The sequence below is a fragment of the Apteryx mantelli genome, chromosome Z (genome assembly GCF_036417845.1).
Source record: "Apteryx mantelli isolate bAptMan1 chromosome Z, bAptMan1.hap1, whole genome shotgun sequence".
Classification (NCBI taxonomy): Eukaryota; Metazoa; Chordata; class Aves; order Apterygiformes; family Apterygidae; genus Apteryx; species Apteryx mantelli.
Genome location: NC_090020.1, coordinates 42329041 through 42343774, shown reverse-complemented (window position 1 = coordinate 42343774; position 14734 = coordinate 42329041). Strand labels below are relative to the sequence as shown.

Genomic DNA, 14734 nt, shown 5'->3' with positions numbered 1-14734 from the left:
GCACATTTTCAGCTCTAGGATGTTCAAACAAGTTTTATATGCTGCAGCGAAGTCCTTAGGCCACTGTACAAAGCCATGGTGAGAGTAGGGAAGCAGCAAAAGGAGCAGACCAGTCCCATCTAAAAGGGGCATTCAATAGCCACAATCACTGCAGAGGACACATTCCAGCCTTAAACAGCACTGCCAAAATAGATAAACAAGAATGACAATTCATCCGTTAACTTTTCAGTAACTCCTTCCAAGCATAAAGCAAGTATGTTAGTTTTTGAAACCAGAATCAGGATGTAGAAATTAAGTAACCTTTGTAAACTCCTCACGGATTCTCAGATAAAACGCATTATCCTCTCTATTACTGAAGCAGCTACAGGTTACATGCAGAACTGGGGCCTATTTGCACAACAAATATTTAACTTGTTAAATAAATACGGAAATTAAAACAGAACTTTTGGTATTTACTGTGAATTTCTTGCATTAGCTACCATAGTTCAATTTTTAAGATATTTCATTTATATTAAACCTTTCTTCTGTTCTTGCATACAAGTATTTACACCAACAAGTTTAACTCTTCAGGAAGCACAGCAATGTAAAAGGGGGTTTATCTGCTTCCTCCCTATAGTAGTTCCAGACCTATCTGTAAAATTTTGATGCCACATTCTCTTTTATAAGCCAATTCCACTTGCCTAAGAATTGGAGCCTGATACTACTTCAGGCAACCACTTACCTCTGTTTTAAAGCAGACTATTTGTGACAGCTTCAGGAGCTATACACCCAAGGACTGTTTGGGATTCCAATCTAACCACACCTCTATCCTATAGGACCAAACTTATTAATTCTTAAACATGAGCATTAAGACTACCATGCATTTTACATAGGATGCTTTGGTTCCAACATGATTTCTTCACCGAGTCACTGGCCAGTGAGGCACTTGCTTCTGTCTTACCTGAATTATTCATGAGGTGTTCCCCTGTAGAAATCATCAACTTAAGTGGAAGAGCCACTCTGCAAAAAACTCCTGTCATATTTTTTTTTTCCCCTGAATTAAGCTCTAATGTAATCAAGAGCACTGGATTTTTTCCCCTGAAAAAGAAATTACATCTGAAGCATTTATTCATCAATGCCTATTACTTGCCACACATCTGAAACTATTTTGGATCAAAAGGAGGGAAATCTGTTGTGCCGATCACAAGATTCCTAAAAATTAGTGAAAAAATGCAAATAGGTAGAATTGAATAACATTTTGATATAAATAGACAAGTAACATTATCTCTGGAATACCTACTTCTATGAAATAGTAATTTTTTTTTCCCAAAATAATCAGTATGATAGTAACTTCAGATGAACTTGCAAGGGATAGGGGGAACCAGGTGTTACAGCTGGAGAGACAATTCATATCATTATTTTAGGAGGCTAACGTTTCATTGTGAAAGTCTGAGACACATACAGAGAGTTATGATGTTAGAAATAGTCTTCTGCCTTCTACAGTTGCTTCAACAATTTTGGAGGCAGAATGTACTCTGCATATTACAGGCATAAAATTGAAGCTAGCTATAAAACTTGCAGTGAATTCAATCCAAGTAACCAAAATCTCACCCAAAGCTTCACAAAGGCAAAGTTCATACATCTGCAAAGGGCAGCATAAGACTGCATTTTAGTACTTCAACAGAATATAAAGGCAAAGACTTCAAGCTAGTTCTCTGAAAGTGCAACATTCACCTCACAGCTTTTGTAATGCAAAAATGCTAGCAACTCAGTCGATACAAATTACAGGGTCTAAACTCTCAGGTTCTGTAACTAACTCGTACCTCTCTTCAGACGCAATCCAGTTTCTTCAATGATTTCTGCCCTCTTCCCAAATTTGTTTATAGTTACCATAAAAAAAAAACTCCAAAACCACCAACTCTCACACAAGCAATTGCTCATGAAATTGAGTCGTAGGTATTGTTACAGAAAACAAACATGGCTGCGTCCATAACCAAAACCCTAGAGTGATGTCTTGGGTTTTTTTCCTCCTATTGTTGACGTGTATCAGTATAAACTAGGTATTTTTTCCATATACACCCTGTGAAAGCAACAACAGTAATGCAGGTGAGTTACTGGTTAACACTGCTGCCAGGTAAGTGAATGACTTACCCTGTTTGATTTTTAAATGCATTATTTCCTCTTGCTGTAAAGCCCTTAAACTTAAAAGGAGACTTATCCTAAAGCAGCAGCTGCATCTATCCTGATTCATTTTGACATTGAAAGCATACAGAGTTACATGAAGTTTGAGTTGCACAGGGTTCATGCCCCTTTCCCTCCCCCTTTGAAGGGACATGTGTCTCCAGAGATGCAGAGAAGGAACTGTTCCTGTTTTCCTTCAATAGGAGGGCTACGACTCTCCTTGCACCTTGTGAAGGGCACATAAATGAGCATCTCCCTTTATGTGCTCCTAGGCAAGGTACAAAGTCTGTTCCTTAAAAGTTCACTTTCATATTTGGTCCTTTTACCATTTGACAAATACCGACTTTTTCATTTCTCCCATTTCAAATAAACCTCCGTTGAACAGGAACTGCAACGGAAACTCACACTCAAGCTGTCCTCTCTTTCATCATATCAAATACATACAATGCCCCAACAATGCCAGAACAGGTCTGTAAAACATGATTTGTGATTCCACCATGACTGCGGGGTCAAAAAGAAAACACGATTAGTGTCTGAATGGAGAAATAGGAGTGATTTTGTTCTCAGGAAGATACAGAAGTTCAGTCTGCCCTATTAAAGAACATGAAACTCTTACTGATCACAGGGAGACCAGCAAAATGAATCACAGAGGAAAGACCTGTTGCCTATTTTGGGGGAGGCAGATGAGTAAAGCAAAGCAGAACAAGAATCTAACAACCATTTTAAGATCAATCAAAAATCATATTTTCCCTACTAGCAGATATCTGTTTAAAAACAAAGAAAATGCTTTTGAGTAAGGGTCACAAATCAAAAGTATTCAATGTTTTACCTAATACATGACTACCATCACCTCCCATTAACAAATGCCATTATTAATACAATCCAGAAAGAAATAATGACCAGCAATACTCCAGTTCTGCCTAATTTTATTATATTCAAATAAGATGACAAATAAAAACCCTGCTCCATACACACTCTTAGGCAAACAGAAAACCCACACAGCCTTTCTATGGAAAATTACATAAGCTATTTTCATCTGAATTTAGTTTTCCTCACAATACCAATTCTGCATTTGACACACACTAGCACATCTGGCACAGACTTAATGTGGAGGAATGGTTAAGCGAGAGAGGGCATGATCTGATTGGGATGAGCAATCCTGTTCTCAGGGTAAGGGAAGGAATGTAGGCCAAGGCAAGCGAGCCTTGCAGTGGCCGAGCAAGCCTTGCAGCGGCCTTGAGCACTACAAAAGAAGGTATTCACAAAACGGGTAAACAAGTCTGGACGGAACTAGGTTCCATAAATGTCGATGGAGCGCGGACAGCAACCTTGCACCAACCATATATCTGCTTTATGCGTATGGACAGAAACTGTAACCAATCATGTAACTATTGCTAGCGCATGCGTATTGCTTGTCAATATATATACTTTGTGTAAGCTCTAATAAAGGGAGAACGACCATATTCATATTGAGACTCATCGTTACTCCGGGCCCGTTCCCCCCACTGCGACAACTTAAGCCATCCTATCTAATCCCAGCACTGAGAAGAACAGGACAACTGGATTTTGTGCAAAATAAAAATCCCTTAGAGGCAATTTTCCAGTAAAATAAACTACTGTAACTCAATAAATATAGTATAGTGTCACTTTTCCTCATTGCCTACTACTAACAATTATGGAAGAAGTTCAAATACAGGCCTTAGTTCAGCAAATGCTTAATCACAACCAGTATATGGCCCATTCTTCAACACACCCATTAAAAAGAAAAAAAAAAGTTTACACAATCTGTTTTATTTTCAAGCGTTCATAGAACCCCTGCAGAGAAAGGAAGACATGAAACTAGAATCAATAACCATTCTTTAATACAAAGATAAACTAGTTCTAAAAAACTATTTAAAATCTGGTGTTAATTAACAATAATTCATGGATTGTAAATATATGAACTATGTTGTATACATACATATGCATATATATGCAAAAAAATTATATATTAATTTGCCAAATTCTGTAGGTTGCTCTGCTACTCTAACACAAAGGAGTAGATTTGTCTTAATAGGCTTTAAATATTTACATACACTAGGATGCATGTCTTTATTAAGGCTTAATCCCAACATTCAAGCCCAACTAACTTTGCTTGGTTGAAGAATCCTTCACAGGCCAGAGAAAGTCCCAGTTTCAGTTCAGCTATAACAAGTAAAATTTGTTACCTGTCCTTACAGTAGGGCTCAGCAGAGTGTACGGTCTGTTACAACAAATAAGGTTTTTAGTTATAACTTACAGAGGCAGAGAGAACAGTTCAAAGCTACTTCCAGCTGAGCATCTGCTGCCTCTTACATCCGTGACACAAGATGTGCAGGATGCAGGCAAGCACAGCTGACCCAGACCAAGTGCTGTATATGTATCGACATAAGCAATAACTGTGCTATAAGCATCACTGTCCCATAGGTACAGCAATTTTTCTGTTGCTTAGTGGTAAATGTGTCTTCCCACACAGAAAACTGATAAGCACCTTTCAGGAAATAAGGGGTCCAAAGAATACTTTGTTTTATTTGCTTAAAACATACTAAAGCAGCCGCTCTGTCATATAGCCTGCAAATAAGCCAAGCTGTTAGGACAGCCCTGGTATTAACACCAAGCCACAGTGATGTGTATCAAGCTTTCTACCAGCCATATCACAGCAACAGAAGCAACTTTCATCTGAAGCCCTAAATCAACTTTTCTCTTTACCCCTTCTCTCCCCTCCCTCCCCCCCAAAGGCAAGCTCTCAAAAGATGAAATACTATGGTTTTGGAGAAATTGTGACAGGGGACACAAGGAAGCAATCCAGTAGCTAAAGGAGTATGGGAGCCCCTCAAGTGCAGGTTTTATAGCAGGGAGAGCACATGGAAAGGCTGCACAAGGACAGAACCAGTTTTGCTGGAACTTGAGGGCAACTGTTTGGGGGAGGAAAGGGTAAGGGTGAGAAACACGAGATACAGATCGTTACTCCTAGTAGGGCACCGCATTGGAAATGCAGTGCTTGGGTGATGCTAGAGTATGGGAACACAAACAGGTTTGTGGGGTGGGAAATGCAAGCCAGCAACTAGTGCAGAAAGCAAGAAGGGAGCTCTGAAGTTGAAATGCTTGAGCGCTACGGTCAGAGAAATCTGGTCTTCATGCAGGTCTCGATGGATAACAACAAAACCTTTTTCTTCAGAAAGGCACAAGAGGAGCCATGTCTCTTCCTTACTTGAGTGAGTGGTGCAAGAGAGGCACAGCATCGGATTTGGCTTACATCCTTGTGATACCAGCATATGTGAACAAACAATTCAGTGCAGAAACAGTGGCATATGATCTTAGTAAATTAAATCTTTTATGGCTTCAAAGCAAAAACAAATATGTAATTTATGTGCATTCACATATGTAAGCACAATAAACAAGCCTCAAAGGAAAAACATGAGCCATTACACCTTTAAAAGTTCAGTTTTTAATTAAGTTTTTAAAAACAGGAAAACTCGTCAAAAACACAACATGAACAATTTTTAATCTAGGTTCAGAAGAAAACCCTCAGTCTAAAAATAATTTTTGCCCTTTCTGAAGTCAAACATATAGTTGGGGTTTTTTTTTTGACTTAACAGAAAACTAATAAAGAAATTGCTTGGTAGTATTTCAACACCATCTTCTAGCTGGAATTCCAATGGGGTTATGAGGCAATGAGAGTAAAATCCTGAAGACAAAAGAAATTTATGCTTGTCCTGAGCCAGTGTTAACTTTTAACTTGAAGCTTTCTAAACAAAAGCTTTCGTGTTCTTAAACTGAAAGATTTCTTGCTTTATTTTTTAAGCTTCCTCTTTCAGATTATGAAAATATGCAGATTTTAGAATTCCCACCTTTGCAAAATTGTTACGTGTGCTCAGGGCCTATCCATGTTACTGATTCCCCAAAGCATGACACAGTAGCACACGGAAGGCAGATTTCAATATTTAAGTACAAAGTGGACAAGGACAAAGGACCAAACATTAAAAGCAAATATATTATTCTTCTTAATCAATATCTTGTCAGACTGCTGCTTTTGACTCATTAATCTTTCAGTAAGTGGAAAGTGAAACAGATTGACCATTAAAGCACAAAATAAAACTGTTAATTAAATTCATTCTAATGAAAATGCTTGCAAAGAGTGCTACTTCTTCAAACACAACCTCTAAGAGTTTGGAAATTGGAGTACACATTTCTTTGAGATAACTTAGAGGTAAATCCTGAATTCAAAAGACCTGAAAACACTTTCTAAACTCTTAAAAACATTTTTCTACTGCATACATGTTTTTAAAGCCACACAAGTTCCAAAAATTAAGAAAAAAATGTTTTTAACAGCATCAAACAAATCCTTAATCTGAGATTGAATTTCATAAGACTACTGTGCTGCACCTAAATGGTCATTCTATTATTGCTAAGATGGGACAGCAAAAATCCTAAAAAATAAAATGCCTGGAGATTAACAGTGAATTATTTTTCATTCCTTCAGCAACTACTGCATAGTGATTGATCTTCTGGTACTGTACAACATAACGAATTAGCAATTAAAAGCTTCCATGTGTCCAGCACTACAATACTACAAGTCCTGTTAACCACAGCAGAAAATAATGAACAGCCTAATGTGAGACTACTCACATTAGTAAAGTCTGCCTATATGAGTACAGTGAAATTTGTCCTTTGCTGAATGACACAAAACCTCTGAACTCACAGATGGTGCACACAAAAGTACTTAATGCAGGATAATAACTCAATTAAGATAACTATTTTTTTGATCCTGTAATTCTAAGGCATTTTGCAGATGTCTGATGCCCAGGTAGTAATATAAATTTTTTTGCTCTTCATAATACAAGTTCACATTTTATGAAAAAACATTTTGCCTTCTGTTTAGAAAAATAATCTTCACAACATAGGTCGAAGGATGTTCTATTGTTCTAGATGGGTTTAAAACAAGGCAAACCAAATAAACAGATACACCATTAAGTGTGAACTTCTTCCAAAAAGGTAAACGTGGCATTAACAATAAAGCCTAATACCCTGGTTTCCTTTACCAGGAAATGCTTGGACATGTCTATACCATGTCTTGGAGCACAGAGGAAACATATTTGCAGCCCAGCACCAGCCATGTCAGCCCTGGAGCAGCAGGCAGCATCACACACACACACAGCGCACACAAGTTGCACAGGACTGCACCTTTAGCTTGTCGACTCCCACGCTGTGCTCCATTACAGGAATAACTGTGCCCTTTCTCCATGCCAATGAAGAGTGCAGCTACACTATAATTAATCACATTAGACTGTTTGCTTCAGATTTGCCAAAACTAATTCAGGTTTACTGATATTAGTGAAAGATACAGGAGAGAACAAGGCTATATAAACTTTGCTAACATAGCCTGACAAATCAAATTGTTAATCCATGCCTAAACGAAAGGTCACTGTCAGCTCAGGGTTAGCTAAAACTTATTAGCTAATCTCTGACCTAATTTTCACCTCTCCTGTTAACTGCAGAAAAACTTTCAAGTTAATATATTAGTAAGCTTTGTTTACACCCCCACTTCTATGGTTTCTTTCCTTGCTGGTCATAAACTAAAATCTGTAATCTAAGACTAATTAGAACCTGATTAGCTCTGTGTTGTTACCTAGAGTGGAACTGATAGTAAAGACAAATATTAAGCATTTAATCTGTTTCATGAAGGAGGCATTTACGAACATGACGGAAGGAACGTTAAAGCCTTCATTTCACCTTTCTTTTCCTTCAGATCATAAAATGTTACTTCACAGAGCTCGTAGAAATATCCAATTCTTTTACTTGCTAGTGCTTCCCATTAGAAATAAGTACAGTTACATTTGGGAGGGAAGAGAAAAACTAAAGAACACATGTAAATCTAATGGACCTGCAAACATGTTAGCAGCTTGTATCCAGAAACAATCGTTTGCCACTGAGTGATACTTCTGAATGGGCTGTTCACATTGGGCTTGTTTAATCCCTTTAATATCATAATTTTTTTAAGATAGGTATGTATGTATATATATTTATTTATATATATATATATATATATATATATATATATATATATCATCCATATCTTGCCTTCCTTATGCAGATAAAAACAATTTTTGCTCAAGTAAAAAGTGAAGAACCTGAGCTGTAATTACAACAATCATATCTCTACATTCAATTCCCCCCTGACCCCGATCTAAATCTGAAGTGTTCGGGTTCTGGCAAAAACACGTATGGGCTTATCTTAATAAAGTCAGAGACACAAACGAAATCTGACAGCATTGTAAGATGCATAGAAATTTACAAAAAGAAATTCTAATACTGTAAGAAATTAAAGTCTCAAAGTTAAAAAAACCATACAAATATTGCCTTATGTTCAGGTGAAAAAAATAATACAAGGAATTACAGTTTGAAAACCTACTGTAATTAGATATTTTCAATAGAAATTCAATATACTTTTAAATGCTGGAGCCTTACCATTGCATTATGTTCAAATTCCTTCTCTTTCAGTACTGATAAAAGCTTCTTCAAAGTATATTTATCCAGTCATATTAAGGATCACACTTTTCACCCAAGAGATAACATAATTCTAAATTATTCTCAGAATTTTCTTCTATAGGAAATAAGAAAAATGATCTTTTAACATTTGCACAAAGGCACCTGGCCTTCTGCAAAATGAAAAGGTTTGTCCAGTAAAAACTGCTGTTTGGATTAAATCCAGACTCATTCATTTGCTAGTTTCAAACAAAACCCATTGTATTATCAGCATAGTTTTCCTAGATCTTAACATTATTTACCAAAAGTTCCATTCTTCTCAGTTTGCGTTTATTCTTTGGCATGGGCTTGTCATACAGGCCATTTTTGAGAAGATGCTCCTTGCTGTGATGAATTTGGGCACCATGCTGAAGCTGGAAAGAACATAAAGCTTGAAGTGGACGGAGTATAGTCTGCAGAAAAACAGGGGAGACAAAAAACTTAACTGCTTAGTAAGCCATGACAGAGGAATCACTTGTTCCAGTTTTTGAATTTGAGTATGCTGATTAAATATAATTTGTCCAGAACCAGTGGGGCCACAGAGGGCACAAATGAATAAGAGACATGCAATGGACTATGATCAATTACCATGACTCAGTCAACAAGCAGTAATAAAACAAATAACTAAGTTATTTGTGATTGTATAAAAATACCTTGAGGCAAGGTTTTAGAAAGAGAAGGGTCTCATGTTCAAAGTAGCTGGGCTGCTATCCTGGAGACTGGATTTCATCCCTGCTTACCACCAATGATATTACATAAGACTAATTAAACAAACTTATCTCAAGTGGTTCCTAATTGAAGGTTCCTCATGTGCAGATGGGTAGAGCAATCATACACTAAACTAAGTCAGCAGGAGCTGAGTTTAAACAAAAAAACATGACTGTGCACACTGAAAAGCCTAGTGACCTATACTTGGCACCAATTTAGTCAGTCATTCTTAACTTTCATTCTTCTGGACCTCAATGCATCATCTTTTATGCTAGGAATAGCAACCATAACTTAATTCAGAGAGGTTAAGAATTCACTGATATTTAGGCAACACTGCAGTATTGTAATATTTGTAGAAGCACTTCTGAGAAGCTGACAGTTTTGTCTTTGAAAAGCAGGTAGGACCAAATACCAAGTGGTAGGGACACAACAGAGTACAAGACAGGGAGCTGTACACGCTAAGGACATATTCATCCTGGGCCTGAATGAGATAGCAGTCCAAATGAAGGAAAAGTATGCCAACATTGTCCTAGCACACCAATGGAAATAAAATTAAATATGCAAATCCCACTTGAATTTCAGTATTTCTCATTTGTCTTGTATTTGACTTCTAAAATAACTACATTCTTTAAGTATACAAGTATATGATATCAGTATTGTTATAGAAGTATACAAGTTTCTGGGAAAGTTTCTTTACTCATATTTAAAATTTGAGCCACATTTTCCTGTATGGCTACACATTGCATCACAATTTTGTTCAAGACAATCGATTTAGTGTTGAGGTGACTCTAGTGTCACAGGGCGGACTCACTTATGGCATTCTCCCATCATCCTTGAAAATCCAAAGTGAAGCAGCATTGCTGGAGAAAAAAGGGGAAGGGATGGTTTATTCTACATTAAGCCAATTGCACAAACAATTTTTAGCCCTGGGAACCATTTTAATGGATAGATGTCAAGTACCAAAACATTCATTACTTGGAGAAGAATACGAACATCTGCAGTAGATACTAGAATGTAGTGAATACATGGATAAGCTTTCAACCTGTTTCTATAGGCCCCTCTAGAGTACTACTCTTGGATCATTTTTAGAAGGCTTATAACATTGACATTCTTAAATTTGGAATAAACTTAAGTACTGCTGCATTCCGAATTCCTCCAATGACACTAAACAGCTGTAAAATGATAAGTAAGAATGAAGATGTAAGCCAGTGCATTGCATTGCCTGTCTAGGGTGCTGGCAATCAGTGGGACAGGCTTACAAAAGCAGTTTTATCTTCAATCCAGTTGCAGGCTGTATTCAGAGAGTCTCTGCATTGTAGCTTTTGCAAAGAAAAAGACTTACTACTTTCCATGCAGTAATACTTAAATGCCCATCTTGAATTGGATCAGCTTTTGTTTTCTGAGAGTTAAAGATCATCTCGCTGTGCTTTGAGTTTTAGATCATTTAAAAATATTTATCTATTAAAAAAAGATAAGTTATTTGACTCCAGCACTATGAAACCAACAAAAGCTAAGGAAATGAATCATAGCAGACCACTATGTGAACTTTGTTAGATTCTAACAGCCATTCTCAATGACATTTGTCAGTCCAGTAATTCGAAATCCAATCTCAGCTAAGCAAATTACCTGTAAACTTAAAAGGCAGTTAAGTATTTGAAAATCCTAATTAAGAAGGATAGAAACTTTACTGATGTTAAATTCCAATTTTTAAGTTTCCTTAAATCTTGTAAATACTTTTCTTTTCAAACAAATTCTATCCAAAGCTGTTTTAGTTAGAGGCTCTTGGGAATTTCTGATAGTAACTAAAGTAACTCTACTCCCCATTATTAGACTACATAGCCACTTGTTTACATGATAACTTGTAAAAGAAAACTTAAATGTTTCTGTTTTGTACTCAAATGAAATAAACCTTTTTAATGGGGAGGGGAGCGTATATACACACACCCCCTACACATACATATAGGATGTAGAGTTTGTAGGATGAAAACACTAACTTGCTTTAGATTTCATCCACCATTAGGAAGAAGTACAAAAAAGTCAAAAGGCACAAAGCTTTCAAGATTCAGCACAAAAATTTCATTCCAAACACAGACTGCCACATCATTCAGTACCAATGAATCACTAATCAACTAAATAATCATGATGCTTTTTTGGCTTCATGAAAATTATATAACAGTATGATTATAGGCTGTAATGCCTGCTAGTTTTACTAGTATTTTCTGTTGATACAAAATACCAATCATACTTTCAGAGCGAATACAACTTTGGTAACGTAAGAGTACTATATGTAAATTCTACACATTACAACAACTATGCATACAGTTCGTTGAACTAGTACATAAAACAGTAGTTTTTGAAAAGCTACAGTTAAGAAATAAGCAAAGAAAAACGTTAAAAATATATATAACCTGTTATTGATTAGTGCAATTCAGTATATTACAAACGCCATGAGCACGGTTTATGATAAGTTGTTTCAAAATATTGCAGTAAAAGCATCAAGTGAACTTTGGAAAACCATCACAGGAAGAGATACCTGTAAGCCACATGAATTATTTGTCCTGCTACATACACAACAGTGTTTCTATTTATTTTGGGCTAGGCGTAAGGAAAAAAGAGGAACTGAGGTGATGAGTTGGGAACACAGTGGTTTTCACTAACTGATCTATTGTTCCATAGACAAAAGGTGCTGCCAGAGGTAAAATTGGTCCATTAGATAAACATTCAACATTGCATTCAACTTTGATGGTCATGCCAACACCAAATACATTGTTACACAGATATCTGACACTAACCGGTAATTTAAACATAACCCAAGCAAGATTTTTATCCTTGAATCTTGCCCAGGTTTATCTTTAGACAACTCCTCATAACAAAAAAGCCATTCTAACTCCATTATTGATATAGGAGTATGAGTGCTGTACCACAAATTAATGCACTGAAAAGAAGATCAAAATAAAACCAAGAGCATTGTACCTTACAAGTTCCCTCAACAGTTTGACAGCAATGTTGAATAAGCCTACGAAGAGCATACAGACTCTGAAACGCCACAGGAGAGAGTTATAATAATTTGACTATATTACAGAGTTCATAAATATCTGACAGAAAATAGCTTTTATTAGTACACTCTTGTTTTAGTTTGCTATGAAACAGAACTATTATACTGCTCTTAGGATTTGGATTGTCAAATGCAGTATTAATATCTAACTTTGCTGTCCCTGTGCTACTCGTAGCAGGAAAAACTCATATATTTAAAATTAGTTACATACCTCTTGTATACTCTTATTTTTTTCCATGATGGTAAGAGCAACAGCTGCGCATTCAAGTGTAGAGAGACAGGTGTTTGTTGGCTGTGTACGAATTACATATTGACTTGAAATGTTGGTTTTTAACTGCACCTGAAAGATAGCAAACTCTAAATAAAACAGATCAGTTCAGCAAACAAGATACCCCTTCCCTACACTAAGAAAACTGAATCGCCAATCCCCTTCCACTCAGTAATCAGCTGTGTTCTTACCTTTTTTCTGTTTTGTCTCCCAATAGCCTATGACCTTATGCTACGATTATTATAGATCCTGTGAGCCACCATCACAGGCAAGAACTGAATACTTCCCACTGTACAAATATGCATAATTAATACAACTGATTGCCAGAGGAAAAACTGAATGAAACAGTTGTACAATAAGACTACTTTTTTTGTTGCTCTTCTGTGCTTTTCATTAGCAAATAATCCCATAAAACTGAATAAAAAAATATGAGGAACCAGTTTCAGTTGTCATAGATGCCCTAAAACAAAAATACCTGTCATGAAAGTTCTAGTCTTATTCATATATAATTACACGTTTTTTATTATACACACTGAATACATACATGATCCTATACAGTGTACAGTGGCTCTGTATGTAGTTAGACAATACTGACCTTGTTTAAACATTGTCATGTTTTGAAGCAAAAATGTCTTTTAGAAATTACATTTATTCATATAATTTATTGTTCACTTTGATTAGAACTGATTTGCTTGCTTAAAACATATCTCAAACTGATTTACTGGCTGTCTCAAGTGATAACCATTTCATACTACCTCAGAAGTTAAACACTGAAGAAACTTCATTCAACCATTACACTGCTCCAAAACATCAGCTCCAAAAACATATCGCCTTTATAAACAGCTGCTGAGAAATGATAGATTTGACAGTACTAGACTGTGTGAGCATTCAGATATTACTCCTTTATTCTTAAAATTTTCATCTCCACATATGTTTAAAGTATACTTTGCCATACAAGTTAAGGTTTTGTAACATTATCGCTGTTGAACAAAAATTATCAGTTCCTTTTCCAAACAATTACAGTACAATGCAATAAATCCTAGTGCAAGTCAATTCATTTGCATTGTTTCACTTTCATCCCAACAGTTTTGTCTTATTTCTGTCTTCTCCAGAAAATGAGTGACTGTTTCCCCTGCTCATTGCAAGATTGCTCTCATCTTGGTTGCCTGAGGTTTCTCAATTTTTCCTCACTTCAGACTTCCTTCTTCCTCACCTTTGATTTTTGCTCTTCGTTTGTAGTGCATCATTTTCCTTCATCTTTTACATCCAGTTGACCCTTCATTAAAGTTAAGATTCCTTATTTATAAAAGGGAAACTCTAACCTGCTCAAAGAGTCTGGACGACTGAAACCAAATTCCAATACCTTAACTGACACTATGGGAATTGAAGAACAGAAGTGCAAAGCCATTCTGGAAATACAAATTCAGGATGGAAGAGGAAATACAGGAAAAGATAGAAAGTCTTAAGTTGTTATTGGGTAGGTTTAAAGGACAAAGACATGCATGATTCAGAGTGTTTTAGAAGTTCCTAATTATCTAAACATTATGTAGTCCTTGTTGAGAGATCCATTACAACACCCAAAAAATACACACTTGAACTATATGTTACTTAAGTAAAGCAATACAGTATATAAACGTTATGATTTTTGCATTAAAGATATGTCTTCTTTTCACAACTGTAATAAGCAGAGGTATCTAAGTGAACCATTTAAAAGCATACCTTCCAAAATCCATTTTGTGCCTTTTCTCACATTTTTGTCATTTTCTATTACTGTCATCTTTCTCCCTATCCCTTTCTCTTCTCACTGCTCTAGCAGTTCTGCCTTCAGTTTCTTACAGCTCTTTGATTTTTCAAAATCTTACTCTTCTTCCTTATTCCAATTCATTACTATCCCAGTGCATGACTAGGCTCTTATTACTTCTCTATATATCTCAATCTCCACGTAGCCAATCCCAGAAATAATAACATACAACCCCACCTTCTAAATCATTTGATACAAA

At 36.3% G+C, this 14734-nt stretch overlaps 1 protein-coding gene across 14 annotated transcripts in view; it reads right to left on the bottom strand.

Annotated features, from left to right (window-relative positions):
* The window catches only part of DTWD2 (DTW domain containing 2), a 263172-nt gene that overhangs the window by 164882 nt on the left and 83556 nt on the right, over positions 1 to 14734 (bottom strand). For 10 of the 14 annotated variants that reach the window (XR_010886923.1, XR_010886926.1, XR_010886924.1 and 7 more), the window contains exons 5-6: positions 12678 to 12806; positions 8967 to 9116 (exon numbers count right to left, since the gene is read on the bottom strand). Coding sequence is in view for 7 of the 14 variants with exons in the window: in XM_067315902.1 (XP_067172003.1) it covers positions 8967 to 9116; positions 12678 to 12806 (279 nt within the window). In the remaining 7 variants the exon portion in view is untranslated. Of the gene's footprint in view, positions 1 to 8240; positions 9117 to 10222; positions 10272 to 12677; positions 12807 to 14734 lie in introns of those variants that run through there. The other 4 variants (XM_067315905.1, XM_067315908.1, XM_067315909.1 and 1 more) reach the window with 3 other exon arrangements.